This window comes from Macrobrachium nipponense, chromosome 34 (genome assembly GCF_015104395.2).
Source record: "Macrobrachium nipponense isolate FS-2020 chromosome 34, ASM1510439v2, whole genome shotgun sequence".
In the NCBI taxonomy this organism is placed as follows: domain Eukaryota; kingdom Metazoa; phylum Arthropoda; class Malacostraca; order Decapoda; family Palaemonidae; genus Macrobrachium; species Macrobrachium nipponense.
Genome location: NC_061095.1, coordinates 19665544 through 19688678, shown reverse-complemented (window position 1 = coordinate 19688678; position 23135 = coordinate 19665544). Strand labels below are relative to the sequence as shown.

The 23135-nt window shown below is 37.4% G+C and overlaps 2 protein-coding genes across 2 annotated transcripts in view; one reads left to right on the top strand and one right to left on the bottom strand.

Annotated features, from left to right (window-relative positions):
- LOC135207958 (uncharacterized) overlaps positions 1-23135 on the top strand; it is a 91863-nt gene that overhangs the window by 25370 nt on the left and 43358 nt on the right. The window lies entirely within an intron of this gene.
- LOC135207783 (uncharacterized) lies at positions 72-22929 on the bottom strand. Its single transcript, XM_064239608.1, has 4 exons — positions 22807-22929; positions 22326-22429; positions 688-818; positions 72-184 (listed from the first exon to the last, which is right to left on the bottom strand). Exons 1-4 carry the CDS (start codon positions 22879-22881, stop codon positions 72-74), a joined length of 423 nt encoding a protein of 140 aa, XP_064095678.1. The 5' UTR covers positions 22882-22929.

The following is a 23135-nucleotide window of genomic DNA, read 5'->3' as shown; positions in this document are numbered from 1 at the left end:
CCTGATGACATCACACAGGACACCACAAGCAGGGCCTAATGAAAAATAGGGTATCGGACTCCTCAAGCCACTTAATTGCAATGAACAGCGCGAACTCCACAGAAGTAGCTTATTACACACAGCAATCCCATCCCGAGGATGACCAAAACCAGGTGGCCAAAACATGTACATGTCCTTAAGAAACCTGGAAGAACAAAAAAAACATTAAGAAATACAATTGACCCCCTGACAACTATGGCCTGTTCCCGACTTATGAGACACACCTGAATTGCAGTTGCTGACTGGTTTTTCTCTGACCCGCCATCTTTGATAACACAAGCGCACAATTCCATTGATGACCGAAAGCATGATGAATATGGAACAGCTGCCTAGGAATACCAGTGTACCAGAGAAACAAGTCATTAGAAGAATTGAGAGAATTCTGAATAAAATCAGTTATGTAAATTCTGCAGTTATATTCAGTCAATAAAACATGTTTGAAAGAAGGTTGTTTAAGCATATTTCCAGCATATACAATAATAATAATAGGTAACATACGGGATGAATGTATTTTGCAAATTTTATACAATACTTTATATACATAACCATAATTATAAAAAATCAGTGTTGAATTGCGGATTATTCCCTATATAGATATATAATATACTACAAATAATACATTTCCTATATTATTAAACAAATGTTTACCAAGGAATCTATGTCGGTGCATATGTCTTGCTTCTAAAAGTTTTCTCTTTTCTATGCAGTCGTAGATCCAATCACTGGTCACCACCAAATGCTGGCCAGCTAACTCACTAGGTCGAAGTGTAAGTTTATCACTGCAAGAATGAGAAAATATATTTATTAATAATGTAAACACTGTTATTCTTCCTAAAAGTAATTACTACAGTCCAGTTATCCAAATGGCAAACACAAGACTTAGGCATTCATTTGGTAAATGACTATTGTATCCCATACCTTTCAGATATAAAGGTTAGGGGAAAACTAAATTGCAGCATCCTAAAAATTCAAAGTTAGTGGTACCACTAGCATTTGAAAGCCAAGTGCATAAGTTCAAGTTTTTATTATTATCTATAGGGCTTAGTTTTTCCAGACCTGAGTCCTAAGCAGACTCTTCTCGGGCTGGTTAAAGTTAAACGTTTTTAGTTTAACCTGTGGAACATTATTTAACTGTGTGAAAACCTGTAAACCAGCTTTATCATGAGCACACATCTACACTTCTCACAATTTCTGATCATTACCTGTAAAAGCACAAATTGTTTCAAGGAATTCATTCTTCTATTTATTAGTTTTTATCAAGGAATTTATCCTTCTATTTAGAATTTTATCTGAAATGTTCTACAATTATTATATTTTTTTATTTTTATTGTATAATCCTATTATATAACCAACAATGTCTGTAATACCCTACTAGGCAGTAGCCTACAGTCTAGAGGATGCAACACTGACTGTGTGAATAAGTCAACTATAGTAGATATTGTCGGTAGCCTATAACCTAGGATTATATACAGTATCCTTACTGGTGGAAAGAAAATTAACCTGGATTAGGTAGTAACCTGAATTAAGGTAAGTTTTAAAGACATGCTGTTAGGCTTGTGGCCCTAGGCAGCAGCCAAAGTTTACACAAAGACCTTGGGATTAGATAAAAGGCTACAGACGTTTTCCTTTTATTGCAGCCTGCATACTTAAGCATAGTTTTAGTACTCTAGGCGATCATGTGCATACCCTTACAAGGGGAATTAAATATGGACTGACTAGACAATAACTTGGACTAGGTGATACCCTAACTAAAATTTCACATTAGTAATGGAAATTTTATTTCGCACTGGTATTGTCGTTACTTACAATAACGACATGGAAAATCAATTTTTATTGAATATCTATGTTCATGCTGTATATGGAAAATGTTCCTTTATATTACATAGCGTTAAGTGGAAATGTGCAGTTGTACAACAAATGTTTTAATGTTTATTTATATTTAATGTAATAAGCGTTGTTACCAAGGAATATTGTCTTGTGAATGGTTTGTATAATTGGTTAACAATGCGATGTAAGTTGTTTGATAGTTTCGTTCGGTTCGTGTTGGTTTGGTGGCTTCGTTCGTTTTGTTGTTAATTTTGTCGTGAGCGAACGAGGCCGAAGTCGTGTGTTTGGGTGAGAGAGCAAACATATTATTTTCGACACAGAAGTGAGCAAAGGGTATGAAGTCAGTCGTTTCTCAACATTGGTACTGTAGAGTGGGTTGGTAACAGGAGAACTTAATCAGAGTGAAAAGGATTTCACTTCGATTAACGATGTCGTTCCTTCCCAGCATTTATTGAAGTGGATGGATTAATCAACCGAAGTTTGGATGAGTATTATATGATATATTATTTAATTTGCCTTGACTGGGATAAATCGCTAGGGATATGCATATGTGACGGTACTTACTTCTTTGCACAGATCTAGGTAACGTGTGCCGTGGAGGCTGTACTTTGGGGAATTAGGTAAAGGGGTTCTGTTAGGATGAGAAATTAATTGATATGTTTCTTTGCATTAAGTTTTTATTCTTCGTTAGGGGTTCTTACACATGTTTCCACCTTCTGAGTTACTGGCTCTTGGACTGATAAAACTTAATTGGCACTTGTTGCAATTACGAGTCTATAGGCACGAGGGAAATTTACTGAGTATTGATTGTCACTTTCACTGTCTTTGATTGCTTCGCACACCACACTTTTGCACCTGTTCTTCTGTCCTTCTCTGTTTCACGGCCATGCCACTGCAGTTTCTCCCCTCAGGCTCCCCGGCCCCGTTCTCTCTCTTGGCTTCTCTGTTCCCCTTTTTTCTCTGCTCCCTTTTCTCCCTCCCCTGCTCTCTCTCTGTCTCGCCTTTTTTGTTCAGTTGAAATCTCCTTAGCCCCGCCTTTGGATTTTCTGGGATTTTGACTGGGTGTGGCATTTTCTGAAAGACTTTTTGTGTGTTAGTGGCTACAGACATTATACAAGACCGCCTTCCTGTCATGTCTTTTACAATGATTCGTAGGCTCTGAATTTGTATACGCCTCCTTCTTCATGTCCTGGCTTCTTAGGGGCGTATGCCTTGGTAACCTCATAGGTCATTCGTTGATACCCCTTTTGGGCTGTCTTATGACCAACACTCATGGCTTTTGATTCGTCGATACTAGAGGCCTATATTTGGGAGGGTGGAGCTTTTAAGAATTTGGTACTTCCCTCTTTCTAACAACGGGTCATAGAATTCCTTTTTAACGTATGCCCAAGATGGCTCTCTCTGACCTGTTCACGAAGGGAACGCCGATTAGTCATAGGCGCTAATGAGAGTAGTTTCCAATTTCTCGAAGGTGCCTGGCGATATCCCTCGTCGACTAATAATCTCTTGTGGCACTAATCGCTGGTACGGACAGAGGCTTTTTGGGAGATGAAAACCAGATGTCTAATGGCTAAAAGCCTAATGTTTGGAGTAACAAAATCCCTTCACTAAGAAAATCATTATCGTATTATTCCCTTTCCCTTTCTTCCTTATTATCCGTTTCGTGCCCTTTTCTTAAGTATTATTAAGTTATTGTCTTTTGGAATAACGACACTGTGCCACACTATTACAGTCTCGCGCTACCTCGCTGACTCCGACAGCGTTATCTAAGCTGAAGCAAATATTATACCTACAAGAGGACTCCTAACTTATGCTTCTTGGAAATCATATTGAAACTTTGACTCAAAAACATCAAAAGTGAATGTAAACATGAGCAAATCCTTGATTAAGTAACATTAAGGGCAACAATCAAAATTGAATGTAAACATGAATAAATTCTTGAGTAAGTAACATTCAGAGAAACATAAAAACTGAATATGAATATGAACAAGTACTTGATTAAGTAATATTAAAAGAATCATCAAAACTGAATTCAATATGAGTAAATCACATTAAGAAACATGAAAACTGAATGCAAAACAAACAAAATAAATCACCAAAAAAACAAGAAAACTGAAAGTTAAACATACATAAGCCCTTAAGTCATAAGTTATATAAATGCATGGTAGAAGCAAAAAATAATGGTAACTATCCAAGTTTACAGTACATGATTGGTTCAGTCCTCAGTCCTATTCTATCTAGGTGGATATCGTCTTTCTTTATGGAAAAATAAAAAAATTTCGTTTTTCATTGACGACACTTGATGGCTTCTTGTTTGCTGCGAACTGCTGCTTGGAGACAAGTCCTGGGAGAAAATATCCTTGTGTATTTGTATGCAATAACAAGTGTGTCCTTGACTTCCTACTGAGATTGTGTATTGTGTTTATGCAAAATTTCATTGGACATTCTTACTGTAATTTCTGATAACCTTGTACATTAAACATATAACTTCACTGCTTGATACTAAAACAAAATTGGCAACTCGGTTAAAGGAACCGGTTAGTGGTTAATACTTGTAGGTTTCTTCTACTGTGACAACAATTAGTAAGCTTTCACCAATCAATATCTTGTTAGTAAGTTTTCAACAACTACTATCTTGTTAATGAGTCTTCATCAATTAACTTCTTGTTAGTGAGTCTTCATCAATTAATATCTTATTAGTAAGTTTTTTCATCAATCAACATCTAATGGATTGAACAAAGTAAGTGTATTAATTACCCCTTCAAAATTATATAATTTCTGAAACGAATTGTCTTATCTTAAAATCTCTTAATATCTATCTTAACCCGTCTTATTTATTCTTTTACTTCTAAGAATGTTCTTATGGAACGATTAAACTTAATATACGTCTTAAAATTCTTATACTACGCATTGAACCGTTTCTTACATACCCAAATAATTCCCTTCAAGTCAAAATAAATTTGAAGTTAAGTGCACTTAACCAAAAAAAAATTGCTACAAACCAACTAATTAAAGTAAGAATTGCAACAATAAAAGATTATTCCTAAGTCAACCGGTGAAGGTAAACTTAGCAATAAAGAAATCAAATAAATACATGGGAATAATTGGATGAATTAATGGGTTTGCTCTTCTGTTTCACTGAAAAGTGACTCTTCTATTTCTTAGGTTATATCTAGTTCCTTCTTCTGGAATTTCTTCTGACGTCTCTGTCATTTCGGATTCTTCAACTTCTTTGGTTCTCTTGACCTTGTCCTTGTTTATCCAAATTCTTCTTCTTCTAATGATTCAGCATATGTGGAAGGCATTTGGTTATTCATTTTTCTTAACCTTTATCTTAGTTTCTTGTACATCTACGACGCCCTTGTATGGTCCTGTGAATTTTGTGGCTACTTATAATTAATACCACTTCTTACTTCCTTCTTAATATAGACTTCATCCCCTTTCTTGTAGTCTACAGGCCTTAATCCTTCTTGATGCTTCTCTATCATATTCTGCTGGGCTTCTTCTAGATTCTTGTGCAATTGCTTGTGTATTACTTTAAAGTTTCCGATTCTTATCTTCATGATATCTTCAGAGTAATTAGGCTGTATTGGCTGATTCAGCCATGCATAAGGTAATCTGGGTTCATATCCCATCAAAGCTTTTATGGGAGTTGCTCGAGTACTTGTATGATGCCTTGCATTTAATGATAATTGGACTAAAGGTAAATTGACGTCCCAGTCAGGATCCTGTCCTACTGTGTGACGCAATACGTCTAAAACCTTCCTGTTATTCCTTTCAACTAGGCCATTGCTAGCTGGGTGATACGGCTGTATCGCTACCTTTTCTACCTTAAAGGCGTTACAAATTTCTTGAACTAATGAGTTGTTGAACTCGGTCCCATTATCAGAAATAATGAGCTGTGGGGCAGAATATCTGCAAAATATCTTATCGAAAAGTGCGGTTGCACAATCCTTGGCACTTTTACTAGTTAGTGGTACCAACTCTGTATATCTCGTGAGCGCGTCGATACATACTAGTATATTCTTATTCCCTTTACTCGTGGTATGGAGATTTGTGATAAGATCAATAGATACTCTTTCGAAAGGAGTCTGTGGGATAGGATATTTCCCTAGTGGTACTTCCTTGTCTGTTCTTCCCTTGTAGCTGTTGCATGTATTGCAGCTCTTCACATAATTACTAACATCCTTGTGAATTCCCTTCCAATGGAAAGTTCTTTGAATTAATCTAATTGTCTCATCCCTTCCTGGGTGAGCTCTCATGTCATCATCGTGCATTAGCTCAATGACCTTGTTTCTTAGACTCTTAGGTACTAACCTTTTGTGCAGTACACCTAGAAATTGACCAAATGGATCATATTCGTGACACATCCAAATTAATACGCCATCTATGTCCGTTAGTGCATCTGTGGGACATCCAACCCTTCCTTACCTAGTTCGGTTAATTCTTGTTGACTGTGTTTTCTTTCGTTTCTAACGTATTTGAACAGTTCCCTTATATCTTCATCTCTTTCTTGTTCCTTTATGAAATTTTGCCGGGAAAGCTCCTCTGTATAATGCATGGTAAGTACATTTACGTCACTGCACATTGTTTCATTCTTTTCTTCTTCTTGACTTATCATATTTATACTATCATCTTGTGATACATATCTTGATAATGCATCTGCTACCTTATTCGTCTTCCCAGGGACATATTTCACTTCTATGTCATAATCTTGGGCTGTCATGAACCAACGGGCTCTTCGTCCAGAAAAATTAGGGTTCTTTAGCATTTCTACTGCAGCTGAATGATCCGTGAACACGGTTATCTTGTAACCAAAAATGATATATCTGAAATGCTTTAAAGCGTCTATAATAGCTAGAGACTCGAGGTCTGTTACTGAGTAGTTCACTTCTGAGGGCTTTAATTTCCTACTGTAATAAGCTATGGCATTATACTTATTATCTTGTCTTTGCATTAAACATGCTCCTATACCAATGTGGCTTGCATCCGTGGCTAAAAAGAATTCTTTGCCAAAGTCTGGGAAGCTAAGTACTGGGGGATGTGTTAATCTTTCCTTCAATTCATCAAATGCTTCTTGCTGCTTGTCTGTCCATACAAATGATACGTGTTCCTTTAAAAGTTCAGTTAGTGGTGCGGATATGACTGCAAAGCTCCCTATGAATTTGCGGTAAAATCCTGCTAAACCTAAGAATGACTTTACGTCCTTCTTGCACTGAGGTGTAGGATATTCCTTGATTGACTTAATCTTTAAGTCGTTTACTTCTACGGCCTTTTCACTTAGTGTATGACCAAGGTAGTCTATTTTCCTTTTAAGGAAGTTACACTTCTTTAATTTAAGCTTCAGGTTGGCTTTTCTTAATCTCTTTAGGACTTCTCTGACTAAGTCTATGTGTTCCTCTATAGTGTCTGTTGCTATTACCAAATCATCTATGTAACAGTGTACGTCCTTGCCTAGTAAATCGCCCAAAATTTTATCCATTAATCTTACAAAAGTTACCGGGCTTGACTTTAGACCAAAGGGCATTTCTTACATACTGGTATCTGCCGTTACTAGTGGAAAAAGCAGTCAAAGGTTTACTTTCTTCGTCTAGAGGGATTTGCAAGAATCCCTGCAATAAATCTATTGTGGTGAAGTATCTCTTGGACCCTATAGTGGCGATAAGATCTCGCATTGACGGCATTGGATAAGGATCATTTTCAGTAATTTGGTTCAATTTTCTGAAATCCACAACTATTCTATAAGTTTTGTCCCTTTTAGGAACTAGCAAGAGTGGAAAAAGACCATGGGGATTTAGATGGTTCTATTATTCCTTGCCTATTCATTCTTTGTACTTCTCTTTCAATGATCTCCTTCTGGGAATGTGCTACTCTGTAAGCTGGTATGTAAATTGGCTTGGTGTTTTTTGATGGAATGTCTATCTTGTGCGTTTTTTCGCGTGTATTTCCCAAGGTGTCGCCGTCTAGAGCGACTATAATCATTATATTCGCACAGTAAGTCTATGAATTCTTCTCTAACATGGTTTTCCTTAATTTCCTTTAAATGAAATCCTATTTTAGCTCTTCTCAGTTTTATGTCCTGAGCGTAATTTTCATTTCCTTTACTAATTGCTGCTACTGTTTCCCGTTCTACAACTCGTATAGGTATGGGAGTATACTTCTTGCTAGGCCTATCTCTGTACCTGGTGTTAACTTAACCTTTCCTCCTCTGTTATTCGTAATCTGTAACGCTATTTTGCCCTGTCTGACTTCATGTAAACTAGAAGAATAATGTATTCCGTTTACTTGCGACTTTTCAGTAAGCGTGAGAATTTCCTTCCCTCAAAAAAGCAAAATTGGATTTACTGTACATTCTACCCACGTACTTTCTCCTGGTTTAAGTCTTAATTCCCTTTCTAACTTTAAATAAGTGCATTGATTTGATTCTAAGAGGTTAATGATCTGTTGTGAACTCGTGATGCATTCTGGATATCTTCCCTCTGTCTTATCCTTCTTTAAGATACCTTTCAGTGTGGGATTCTCTGTAGTCTGGGTTCTTTTAATTAACTTGCATATTGGTATTCTAGAAATCTCACGACCGTTGTTAATCACTAGTTGTTCTCTAGGGGCATCAATGCTTATCCCTTGTCTAGCCATAGTTGGATAACCTATCAGCAAATGAGCAAAAGCTAATTGTATATCTCTGGCTACCAGAACATTTTCTCTTAGAGCAATTCTTCCTAGCTTAAATGGAAAATCTAACTGTCCAATTACGTGGATATCATTACCCCTGAACGTCTGTGATTCTACAATCTACTGCTGATTCAACTTGAAGTGAGAAAAATACAACCGATACACCTTTTCTGACATTATATTCTTAGGACTTCCTGTATCAAGAATGTAATAATAGGTTTCTCTAGACCGACATGTGCGGGAAATAATGGTCTATAATTATATTCATTTCCTACATCAACTTTGCTAACCTGTGTAGCTGGGCTTAGCCTTGACATTCCGGACGTTCTCTCTGTTATAGAGGAAGATTCATTGTACCAGTAAGCAGAAAATTTCCCATTGCGTCGTCCGACATTGACTGAGCTGGTTGATACCCTATACTTGCTGTTTGATTGGGATATCTATTTGGAGCTGAATCTCTATTTCCTCTAACTGGGGGAGATTGACTATTGTTTCTATCTCTGCCTCTCGACTGAGATCTACCTCTAGGAGCTGAAACAAATTTATTTTCTGCATTCTCGAGCACTATGTCCTGTTTTCTTATGGAAAGGACAGAAGGCTATCCCTCGGCAGTCACTGGCATAATGTCCTTTCTTCTGACAGTTATAACACGTGACTGTCGAAAATCCTCCTTGAGAAGATTTACCTGGCATCTTATTCTGATTTCTAGATGGTGTCCTAGATCTATTTGGACCTCTTTCTTTTTGTCCTAAAGCGACTAAAGGTCTGTATATAGGATTCCCTTCAAGGTCTTCTACCTAGGATTTTTGTTTCCTCCTCTTCAATCTCTGCTACATCATCGGATTGTCTCCCACTTACGAGTCATCCTTGCAATAACTTCCGTTGGCAGGCTTCCAATCATTATTTGCTAGTCTAAATATTTTTTTTAACATGACTCATTAGCATTTTTTGCTTGCCTCCTTCTACCTCTATCCAACCTGTGGATTTCCATGAAGTTCCCCACCCCATTCATTCATATTGTTATACACTGAGAGCTAAACTCTTGATAACGTCTTTTCGTCTAACTTAAATTGACGCACTATCCTTGCCAAGCTAGTAACTGGATCTCTTTCACCAACTGTGGAATAAACCTTCCTAAAATACCGTTTCAGTTTCTTCCCAATTCTTAAGATCTCGGTAAGTCTCGTGGAGTGGACGTAAGCGTTCTAAGTCTCCTCCGGCTTCCAAATCAAGATAACTCTTGGCTTCAATAAGCTTTTCTCTATCTGTCCCCGTTATGCTATCTAGGCGTGTCTCCACTTGCTCTATCCAGTTCTCTAAGTTACAAGCTAACTGACCATCCTTTCTTCCGCAAAATTTAGCTATGTGATTAATCACATGTCCCCTTATGTGTTCCCATTACTGCTGCGCTCGAATTCGCGGACTGTGTACCTTCCGGCATGGTTAATTTCCTTGTTTGACTTCTCGTGAGCACAGGCGTTCTTACTTCTGATGAGTCGGTCTCCCTTTGACATCGACTCGTTAATGGAAATTTTCTTAAGTACTGAGTATCATTAAAAGTATCAAAGTTATGACAGTAATATCCCAAAAGAAAAACAAGATGATAAAACAATAAATTGTTTTTACTAAAGTATTCGATCACCATAAAAAATAAAGGAATTTTCCCCAGAAATATCTAAAGTCTTACGTTACCGGTAAGCGATTCTTAAACAACAACAAAACCCTCTTAACAGTACTGGTAAAACGATACTGGAACTGACCGTAAAGTGTACGCTAACGAGAGACCTCCCGTGAATTACCCTTGTTATCCTAAACAAACAAAATAAAAACAAGTAAACATTCATTCGACGTAACGAATAAAAGTAAAAGCAAATACTCAAACAAAAAACAAAAAGTACAAAGAAATCGCAAAACAACCAAAATCACAAAAATAACATAAAATGACACAATCAAATTCTTTAGAATTAAAAATTTAAAGTTATTGGTTAGTAAATACAAATGTTCGGGAAAAGGTCTTAGTAGCTGATTAGTTATAATTAGTAAACTAAAGAAATATCGTTAGTTTCGTTGCCAAAAACAAAAAAAGGTTCAGAGTGAAAATCTTGTTTTAATCTTGAAATACCAGAAATTGTCTAACTGAAATGTTAATCGCGTAATTTACTTTCAATAAAGTTTGATGTTATGTAAGTGTGAGGATATTATTTTGACTTAACTTCTTTCGTCGTCTTCGACTCCCGGGTTTACGTCTGACAGCTTGCGTTCGCCTACCAGCGCGTTGAATGATGCGTTGTTACGTCTGCGGGAAGGGACTTCTCTCTCTCTCTCTCGATTGCGTTGACTGATGCGTTTTCGGAATTGTTTTTTTTTCTTTCCTCTTGATATATTCTTTATGCGTTCGACACTTGTTCTTCTAGTGGAACGACTGTTCCTTGTTCTTCAGAGTGGAGTTTTACTTTCGCAAAGTGTGGGTGGCTTTTTTTTGGAGCGCTTTATTGTTACAACTCGGTAACTGTCCTTGTATTTGGGGAAGCACTGGTACTGTCTTTGGGAGAACTTTCTTTTTCGAGTGGCGTGAATGGATTGAAATCTCTTATGCCGACACTAAACTTTTGATCCGTTTCGCAGCCAGTGTCTTTAACCTGTCATTCGTGTCTTCGTATCACGTCGCTAATCACCATTTCTTTGCTGTGTCTTTTGTCTCTTCCTATCCTATCGACATCAATTAATCTTGTCACTATATCAATCTTTATCTCATCGTATCCCATCGCTCTGCCACCAATAAATCTGTGACGGTACTTACTTTCTTTGCACAGATCTAAGGTAACGTGTGCCGTGGAGGCTGTACTTTGGGGAATTAGGTAAAGGGGTTCTGTTAGGATGAGAAATTAATTGATATGTTTCTTTGCATTAAGTTTATTCTTCGTTAGGGGTTCTTACACATGTTTTTCTTTCCACCTTCTGATTACTGGGCTCTTGGACTGATAAAAACTTAATTGGCGACTTGTTGCAATTACGAGTCTATAGGGCACGAGGAAATTTACTGAGTATTGATTGTCACTTTCACTGTCTTTGATTGCTTCGCACACCACACTTTTGCACCTGTTCTTCTGTCCTTCTCTGTTTCACGGCCATGCCACTGCAGTTCTCCCCTCAGGCTCCCCGGTTGTTCTCTCTCTTGGCTTCTCTGTTCCCCTTTTTTCTCTGCTCCCTTTTCTCCCTGCTCTCTCTCTGTCTCGCCTTTTTGTTCAGTTGAAATCTCCTTAGCCCCGCCTTTGGATTTTGGGATTTTGACTGGGTGTGGCATTTTCTGAAAGACTTTTTGTGTGTTAGTGGCTACAGACATTATACAAGACCGCCTTCCTGTCATGTCTTTTACAATGATTCGTAGGCTCTGAATTTGTATACGCCTCCTTCTTCATGTCCTGGCTTCTTAGGGGCGTATGCCTTGGTAACCTCATAGGTCATTCGTTGATACCCCTTTTGGGCTGTCTTATGACCAACACTCATGGCTTTTGATTCGTCGATACTAGAGGCCTATATTTTGGGGAGGGTGGAGCTTTTAAGAATTTGGTACTTCCCTCTTTCTAACAACGGGTCATAGAATTCCTTTTTAACGTATGCCAGATGGCTCTCTCTGACCTGTTCACGAAGGGAACGCCGATTAGTCATAGGCGCTAATGAGAGTAGTTTCCAATTTCTCGAAGGTGCCTGGGCGATATCCCTCGTCGACTATAATCTCTTGTTGGTCACTAATCGCTGGTACGGACAGAGGCTTTTTGGGGGAGATGAAAACCAGATGTCTAATGGCTAAAAGGCCCTAATGTTTGGAGTAACAAAATCCCTTCACTAGAAAAATCATTATCGTTATATTCCCTTTCCCTTTCTTCCTTATTATCCGTTTCGTGCCCTTTTCTTAAGTATTATTAAGTTATTGTCTTTTGGAATAACGACACTGTGCCACACTATACACATATCTGTGCGTGGGGTTCCGTGACTGGGTAAAATTGAATATATATTAGTGGTATCGTGGTTTACCCGTGCCTATTGTAATCCGAACTCGGCAACAACTTCATGTTAAAAACTAGTAAGTAATAATTCGGGGCAAAACACAATAGAATATAGTATATATGTCCTTTCATGTCTGAAACACAACGCAATGAATTCTTTATGTAGAGAAAGGGTCTTGAGTTCTCTTAAACGAATCTGGTAATTAGTAATTTCTGTAATTGACTGAAAGTCATTATATGTTGTTGCTTGTTTGACCCTAATGAGTAACAATATTTGGTGCCGTGACCAGGATATGTCGGTAGTATATTTGGTGTTGTGAGCTAAGTTGGTAAAAGTTTGTAGTACTTGTCCGCGTATAAATGATGTCGTAAGCCAGTTTTGTGAATCTTTAGTATACGTCCGCAGAAATATGTTGCCGTGGTAACCAGTTTATGTGAAATTTGTGAGATTTTCGATAATTTCTTAGTTTGAACGCCGATCATATAATAATTCTTTGGTTTAGTCACGTGTTTGTACGATTAGTACGTTGGTTATTCTGTAGGACATTTATGCAGTGTTTTCTTGCTATTAACTATGTGTGTTGATGTTTTGCTGGATAATGCCTGCCTCCATAACCTTGTTGTCTCATTTTGTTTTTGCGTGTTTCTTTAAATTAGTATGTGGTATCCTGCCTACATAACCAGACGTGGTTTAACCCGCTTTCCTTTTCTCATTTTGAGGTGCCGCAAGGAACATTAAATTTACTTTTTTCGCGCCATTGTAGGTAAGAGGGTATTCAGGTTTGATTAAAACAGTTTGAATATGAAGTTTTAACTAAATTAGTAAGGCCTTGTCCTGCTTGCCTTAAGCCTTAAATTTGGTTTTGTTATTTTCCCTTACTTTGAATTAATGTAAATTTTCTCTTGTTAGAATATTATATCTCTCTTAACAATTTAATAATGAATCGTAAAGTAGCTATTGTGGGACATTCTCATGTCACCCATATGGAGAATTGTTTTAATAGTGGTAGATCGGCATTATTGGAACCCTTAGAATATAAGACATTTGGTAGACCAGGGGCTGTTACAAACCAACCTTATGACACCTGGCCTGATAACGAACTTACTACCTATGGGCCTAGTATCACTATCTTGTTCATAGGTAGCAATGACTTAGATGTACCAGAGATAACCCTAACCTGGTGAATAGTGTTCACAAAAATATTCTAGGATTGGTAGAAAGTCTACGTACAGTCATAATTCAGAGGTTTTTGTTATGTTAATAGAAATACGTAAAACACCATCTAGAACCTCTGCCGAAAACTATCAAAAAAGAAAAAACTATTTAAAAAAAAAAATTAAAGCGAGATACAAGAGTTAGGGTGATCCCTACTTTATTATCAGAATGTGATTTAGCAAGAGATGGGATTCATTTTCATCATAAAAGTTACAGGGCATTGGCTCAACGTATTTGTGTTGAGTCAAACAAATATGTGAAAAAGTAAAGGGTGGTAGAAGGTGAGTAGGATCGTGTTACCCCGTCCTTCCCCTTCAGATTTAGGGCTGGGTTAAGTATGGGACAGGGCCTGCACATTCCACTACGCACGTATAATAAAATTCTCCTTTTCATTGATTGTTTAATTTGGGAGAAAATTATTGGTGATGAATCACTTTTGTGAAAATTTGCTAATTTAACTTTTGAACCCAGTTATTATAGTTGGATGCATATTTATTAATTATTGAAAATTTGAATATTATATTGTATTTGTATTTTCTGAGTTTGGTCTTGTCACGATGGAGTCGTTGACGCGTAGACGTGGCGGTTATAAATCCGTTATCACACGTTTTATTGGGAAGATGACCGAAGTGATCGATTCAACTGACATTGATGCGATATAACTTCCTTTAGGGATTCTCTTTTAGATAATTTGAACAAAGTTCTTGTTTTGGATGAACAAATTTTGGATTCAGTTAAAGAAGAAGAAATGTCTGATGAAATGATAAATCAAGCTGAATATGCAAGAGACGTCCGTACACACATCGGCAGACTCAATAGCTCTATTACTAACAGTTTGAAGTTACTAAATCCGCTAACACAACCACCGCCACTACATACAGCCCAGTGGTTAGATGGTTCGCGGCCCAAACTGGATTCTTCTTCACCCATTACTCTGGAGATATATTAGAATGGAATTCCTTCTGGGAACTATACCATGTGTCAGTACATCAGCGGAAAGACTTGGAACCAATTCAGAAGTTTTCATATTTACGAAGTTTGCTCACAGGAGAAGCTTCGAAATTAATCTCTGGATTTAAATTTGAGGCTGCCAATTATCCACAAGCTGTAGCTCTTCTCCTATCTACTTATGGAAAGAGAGATGAGATTAAGCATGTTCTGGTGAGAAAGATTGCTAGCAAATGGAGTCTCCTGCTGCCAATTCTGAATCGTTGCAAACTTTCAGAGCTAATTTTGAATGCTCAATAAGATCGCTTGAAAGTGAAAAGCTGGAATTAAATGAGCTTTATACTATTTTGCTCTATACCAAATTGCCTCAAAGCGTCAGTGAGACGGTGAAGCGTAGGTGTGGAGACGATTGGTTGGTATTAGACACCTTTAAAAAATACCTAGAAGAGGAAATTTGCAATCTAAGAACCTTTGTTTCAACTGATGTGAATAAAACTGAAAACCTGTCGTCAATATCAACACACAGTAAATCAATCCCAAGCTGTTAGACAAAAAACCAAGGGAAATGTAAAAAAGTCCAGTTATCAGCAATCCAAAAGATGGTGCTCTTTGTGATAAAGAACATTGGTGGAAGTGCAAAACTTACGCAACCAGAGATGAAAAGTTGAATCGCATTAGAGCTTTACAGTTATGTTTTGTGTGTGCTTCTAAGAAGCATTTTAGTGTGGACTGTGACAAACCAAGTTGCATTAATGGTTGTAAGATGAGACATCATCGCATCTTGTGTGATAATGCAAACCGGAAAGCAAAGCAAGAATAAACAAAGTGGTGTACAAGTGGGAACGCTATCAGTAAATGAGCAGGACAAACCAAATAAGTCAGGTAAGCAATCCATATTGCCAACAGCAACAATTCCCCTGAAGGGAAGAAGGTCGCATGGTACGACTTAGAGGGCTGTTGGATACTTGTGCCGAGAGAACGTTCATTAAAAGATCAGCTCTATAGAGGACTGCAATATAGGTCCAAAGGAGTTTGAAAAGATAGCCTTGAGAGGTTTATCTAACTAGTAAACCTGTTCATGAATACGAGATGATAAGCGTAGCCATACCACCGCTATAAAGATAAGTTGATAATAATGGACTGCATAGTGGTGGATGAGCTGCCAGAATATGCGAAGAAATTTGACGTTAAGAGAAGTTTGAAGTCTTTATGTAAAACTAAGATCAACTTGGCTGATAAAGATTTTGATTTGCCTGTTGAGAATCAATCAACTATTGAATTGTTAATAGGGGTTGATAATGTTTACAATATTTTGCATCCAGGGTTCAAAAGGGTTAGAACTTAATATTGCTGCCGACCATATTCGGTTATGTGGTGACAGGCACATGGCAGTGGCTTCCCCCACTAGGGAGACTCATGTGACATTTTGAAGCTAGCTGTACAAACTGAAGAAATTGAAGCTACTCATAATGAAAATCCCAAGACTGATCTGGACGCATTGTGGAGTTTGGACAGATTGGGAATAGATTGCAGTGAGTTGCGAGAACAAGGACCAGAGGGTCTTAAAGGACTTTGAGAGCACTATAACATATTCTGAAAATTGATAAACAATATGTTGTGGCGTTGCCGTGGAGAACCAATAGATTCAGATTGAAGACAAATTTTGGTTTAGCCATGAGCAGACTTCGACAGCAGACCATCAAGTTTCAGAAGGATGTGGATTACTTGGATCATTATCAGAAAATCTTGCAAGAGACAAGAAGATAGAGGATTCATTGAGAAGGTGATCTATTAATAAATCTGATGTGGATTGTCATTACTTGGCACATCATGGAGTGCTTAAGGGGACCGTCCGCTATGGCGGATGACATGTCAATTTGAAAAAATAAAAAATCGAGTTATTACTTGTATCTATGCAGAAACATGCCGTGCATGCTTTCCAGAAGTTTCAGCCAATTATTTTCACAAATAATGAAGATATAGCGGTTTTTAAATGATGACGTCATCGTAACTGCGTCGTCTGTATGACTTGAGTTTGACAGAATCGTTTTTGCGTGTTTATTTTTGCATATATACAGCGATTTTTTAAGATTTTTTTCTAAATTCTCATACATCTGGTAGCAATGAAAGGTAGTGTGACACTGGGCGAGAAGCGAGCTGCTCAGAGATGTTATTTATAGGCGAGACTCGGAGAATGACTCAGTTACGCCACAGACGTCAAGCGGTTACATGCGCGTAGCACTTGCGTTTGGTTACTAGCTATTTACGTTGTTTTTATAACTTCTTAGTGACTTATAGCAATGCCGAAGTTCCTAAGATCAAGAAGGCTACTCAGGCAAAAAAAAACTATGGCTAGCAAAATTAGCGAAGGCCAGGAGTGTGCCCTGAAGAAAACACGAAAATTAATTGTTTTCAGCTGCCCTCATTGTCTCATGTCTCGCTGTCAACATCATTATCTGGTGTCCGGCTGAGGGTACTAACACCACTTTTAGGGGTAGGACCACGATCCTTGATGTAGAAATCAACAATAAAAGTACAAATAAAGTAATTATAATAATGTTGTTTTGACTTTTATAAGAAAAAAGCAAAAATTTACATAGCAAATCTTTGGGAGCTCATAACTCAAAAACATACTTATGCGCATGTCGGTAAAAATTACTCGTTTATTTATTATCCAATTTTAGAGAGAAAGATATCATTGGAAAGAGGAATAAAAATCCATAATTTTGTGTGACAGAATTTTGATATCTTTTTTTTCTTTTTTTTAGAATTTTTTGAGTGTCTAGACTAAAAAAAAAAAAAAAAAAATTCATAAAAAATAAAAATAAAAAAATAAAAATTCTGCCAAACAGAATTGTTCTGTATATAAAGAAGTTTTTATGGTATGATTTTCAATGCAACTGATGTCATATTAGCGGAGAAAACTCTACCAATTTTTTTTTTTTTAATCATGATTTTTTGCTAATAAAACGAAAAGTTTTTGATCAAATGACTTGAAATTTTTATATGATGAAGGTATTATATATTATCTAAAAACATATATGAAAATTATGTATTTTGCGTAATAAATAAAAAAATAGACATCATAGAGGACGGTCCCCTTAAAGACAGTGCCACTACTCCAATAAGAATAGTGTTTGATTGCTCATCAAAACAAGGTAAAAATGGATTAAGTCTGAATGATTGTCTATGGACTGGACCACACGTAACGGCTGATCTACTCAGAGTCCTGCTGCAATTTAGAACTAACACCTTTGCTTGTATTGGTGATATTGAGAAGGCATTTTTAATGGTACAGTTGCGTGAAGAAGATCGCAATTATAAACACGTTCTTTTTTTGTGGTTGGAAAATCCAACAGATCCCAATAGTAAATTAATAGTATACAGATTTAGAGTAGTATTATTTGGAGCTACATGTTCACCTTTTCTTCTAAATGCAACCATCAAGCATCACTTGTCCACTGTGGTCTCGTGGTTACCCCGGTCCAATACAGTGAATGTAGTGGAAAGATTGAAGAGGGGTTTGTATGTAGATAATTTACAATTTACGGCTAATAGTGAATCTGAGTTGATGGATTTATTCTTTAATGCCAACAAACATTTTTTGCTCAGGCTCACTTATATTTGAAGGAGTGGGTTAGCAATAGCGAGTCTATACAAACTATTGCTGCTGCTTATCAAATTGAAGCCAAACAAAACAAATTATTCATAAAGTATTGGGATTGAATTGGGATATAATTAAAAGACGTCTTAACTATAAATCCAACAAGTATTAATAGATCGAGTCAAACAAGCGAGAGATTCTCAGTACCGTTGCCCAAATATACGATCCATTGGGATTGCTTCTCCCTGTTACTATGAAAGCAAGGATATTCTTGCAGAAATTGTGGAAGCAACATCTGGATTGGGACGAACAACTCGCCAACCCACTACAAGAGGAATGGAGTGAATTACGCAAGGACTTAGAGAAGTGTATTGAAATATCTTTTCCTAGAGTGCTAGCCTGGGAACTGGTGATACCTTGACATATTCTGCGATGCTAGCGAAACTTCATATGGTTGTGTGGCCTATAGAGCAAAATGGTGAAAGCTCTAATATAATTATGGCAAAGGGTAGAGTGGCGCCCATCAAGGAATTGACTAAAATTCCGAAATTGGAACTAATGGCATTGTTGCTAGGAGCAAGAATGGCCAAATTTATTATTGACTCCTTTGATGAGAAGGAGTTTAAACATTATATGTCTGGTCGACAGTAAAGTCGCCCTTAGCTGGATTGTGTCCAGTAATGTTCTGCCTGTGTTTGTAGAAACAGAGTAATTGAGATTAACTCTTTGATTCCGGGGTCAGTCCTGTCTTACGTACCCTCATCTGAAATCCCATGATTGGTTGACACGGGGAAAGAGGACTAAGGTGTTAGCAAAAACTCCTTTTGGTGGGAGGGACCCCCTTGGTTAAAAAATCACACACTGCCAACTGATAGGTCATGGGTGGGGTGGTACCCACACTGCAGGGTGAACAGGACATTGTGGTCAATGTTGTAGGGGACTAGATGCAACACGCCTGCTGGATTGGGAAAGATTCAGCAGAGCTGACAAGGTCTTTAAGACCATAGCTTGGATAATGCGATTTATAAAGAATTGCAAACTATCAACCAATGACAGAAAACTGTGGTTTGACTCTGGAAGAGTTTGCAGGAAGGAAAGGTCAAACAAAAAAATTGTTCTCGTGCAGAGAGAGTACTTTCCAGAAGAATATAAAGCTAAAGAGGAGGAAACAAACCACCCAAATTGACATTAATTCGCCAGTTGAATTTGTTTTTGGATAATAATGTAATGAGATGTAGAGGCAGGTTGGAACACGCGACACTGCCTGAAGAAGTCAAATTTCCTACTTTACTGCCAAAGGGTTGTGTTCTGAGTAAGTTAATAATAAGAAGACATCATGTGATGCAAGCACACATGGGGGTGAACGCTACTGTAGCTAGTGTAAGACAGGAGTTCTGGATTCCACAGCTGCGACAACTAGTCAAGAGCGTGTTACATCATTGTGTGATCTGTAAGAAAGTTCAAGGAAAACCATATAGAACTAATATAGTACCCCCATTGCCGGAATTCCGGGTACAACGGAAACCACCTTTCAGCGTTACGGGGGTGGATTACACCGGTGCTTTATGGATAAAAGAAGGGAAGCAAAATCCGGAGAAGGTTTATATCATACTATTCACATGCCCGATCACTAGGGTATACATCTGGAAGTAGTCAGAAATCAGTCCGCTGACTCATTCCTCATGGCCTTCCGGAAGTTTAGCAGCCGTAAAGGCTTTCCTTCACTAATGTTGAGTGACAACGCCACTACTTTCGTAGCAGCATCTGAATATCTGAAAACGATGGCAGATAGCCCCCTTTTTCAAAACCATCTGGAGAACATCGAGTGAAGTGGAAATTTATACCAGCAAGAGCACCTTGGTTTGGTGCAATCTGGGAGAGATTGATCGGATTATTGAAGAACTGTATGAAGAAGGTAGTCGGTCGAGCTCTTCTCAGTTATGATGAATTATCCTGCATTTTTGGTGGAATTGGAATCTATCATAAATGACAGGCCACTAAGCTACACATCGGGGGACCTTGATCAGAAGGAGATTTTAACACCTAATCATCTGATCTTGGGTAGAAAATTAAGATCCTTTCCCAAGGAAACAATTAATTGGGGGAGGTATCTGAAGATCATTTTTATAGTAAAACAGAAAAAAAGTAGAAAAGAGATTCCTTTTACAGGAGGTATCTGAAGATCCATTTTATTAAAAACCAGAAAAGTAGAAAAAGAGATTCCTTACTATCCAAATTGTGTGATCAATTATGGAAAAAAAGATGGGAACATGATATTTTGATTTCTTAAGAGAAACTCATCGAATTGGAGTCCAACATAATTTTCTTGGCCCAAATAGGAGATGTTTCGTCCTCGTACATGATGAAGGGCCAAGAAACAAATGGAGTTGGGTCAGGTGATTCAGGTGCATGTGGGGTCTGACAATGTAGTTAGAGTAGCTACCCTCAAAACCTCCCATGGTCAGATCATGCGTCCCATTGTGAAATTGTACCCGTTAGAGTTGTGGCAAGAAGTTGAGACTCCTGATCCTGCCAAAATTCCTGAAGTGAGTACCCGACCATCCAGGAAGGCTGCTCGGGTGGCTGCAGAAAACTAGAAAAGATTTGATTCAAAAGGGACTGTTTGTAAATATTAGTATATTAGACTTTTGGTGGCGGGGAATATGTCGTTTACTTACAATAACGACATGGAAAAATCAATTTTTATTGAATATCTATGTTCATGCTGTATATGGAAAATGTTCCTTTATATTACCATAGCGTTAAGTTGGAAATGTGCAGGTTGTGTACAAATGAATGTTTTATTTATATTTAATTGTAATAAGCGTTTGTTACCAAGGAATATTGTCTTGTGAATGGTTTGTATAATGGTTAACAATGCGATGTAAGTTGTTTGATAGTTTCGTTCGTTCGTGTTGGTTGGCTGGCTTCGTTCGTTTTGTTGTTAATTTTGTCGTGAGCGAACGAGGCCGAAGTCGTGTGTTTGGGTGAGAGAGCGAACATATTATTTTCGACACAGAAGTGAGCAAAGGGTATGAAGTCAGTCGTTTCTCAACATTGGTAACTGGTAGAGTGGGTTGGTAACAGGAGAACTTAATCAGAGTGAAAAGGATTTCACTTCGATTAACGATGTCGCTCCTTCCCAGCATTTATTGAAGTGGATGGATTAATCAAACCGTAAGTTTGGATGAGTATTTATATGATATATTATTTTCAATTTGCCTTGACTGGGAAAATAAAGCCTAGGGATATGTCATATCTTTTGCCGTGGGATTCCCGTGGACTGGGTAAAATTGAATATATAATTTAGTTGGGTATCGTGGTTTAACCCGTGCCTATATTGTAAGATCCGAAACACTCGGCAACAACTTCATGTTAACAAACTAGTAAGTAATAATTCGGGGGCAAAACAAACCCAATAGAATAGATAGTATATCTATTTCCTTTCATGTCTTGAAAACAACAACGCTGAATGATTCCTTTATGTAGAGAGAAAGGGTCTTTGAGTTCTCTGTTAACGAATCTGGTAATTAGTAATTTCTGTAATTGACTGAAGTCATTATATGTTGTTGCTTGTTTGACCCTAATGAGTAACAATAGGTATACTATCCAGAAGCATGATATACCATGGTCTGTTATCTCAATGCGCTACGTAATACATAATAAAATTACCTGAAAACATCTCTAGTAACAGCCCAACAGTTTTAGCCTGAAACATCTCTATAATAACAACCAAACAGTTTTAAAATGTGAAAAAGTAATACCTTTCACAGCATACACAAATACTGACAGGCATATGCATGGGTTTGCTCATAACTAGCTCTGTACACCACATGTTCTTGCAACATAGCACCCCAAGTGTTAGTATCACAGCAATCAAAGCCCTTTAAGTTGCAGATCAGCACTGTATAGATACTAGGCAAATTGAACCACCACAAAATTCTATTAATAAACTTGCTGACATACTAAGGTAGAAATTTTAAACTGATGTTCAAGTTCAGTGCTAACTTACCTATTTGTAATGATTACATGACTAGCTTTGGACAGATCCCTCTCTGGTGTTCCACCATGCAGCCTAAAAGCAAGAGCTGGGAGATCATTACAATCACAATCATACTGAAAAAAAGAAATATTCATACTATCAGTACACCTGAACATAATATGTATTACCATCTACATTAATTTAAAAATTAAAGTTGAAAATTTGAAATTTAAACAAAAAATATCAGTTGTTAGAACATAACCTAATACATACTAACATATGTACTAGGGATAAACTTTACATTTAAAACATGAAAGATGACTAAATGATCTTGTTTTTACTTTATATCACCCAAGAATCACACCAAGGTACCTCTCAAAATGCTAAATAACAATAGTACTTTACTTACATCACCTGAGAATCACCCCAGGGTACCTCTCAAAATGCTGAATAACAATACCTACGTACATTATCATTATTCTAAAAGAAAGGTTAGGAATATAATACTCACGAAATGAGCAGCAATCACTCGAAACAGACCATTAATATTGTCAGGTTCACACAACTCTTGATCAAGCTCATACATTTCTTCTGGCGACAGCTCCTTCCATGACTGAAATTCCACACAACCATATAAAACCCCATAAAAACCAGAATGAATTATATGAATTATAAAACATAGAAAATATCTAGAATTTAGAAGGCCAGAGCAGTTTCTAATAAACCTTCAAAGTATGAAAGCTCTGTTATTTTCTACAAACTAATTTTGTGTACCTGCATGTGCCAAGTCTCGGAGCTTTGTAGAAATATAAAAGCATTAAGTTAAAATTAAGAACAGCA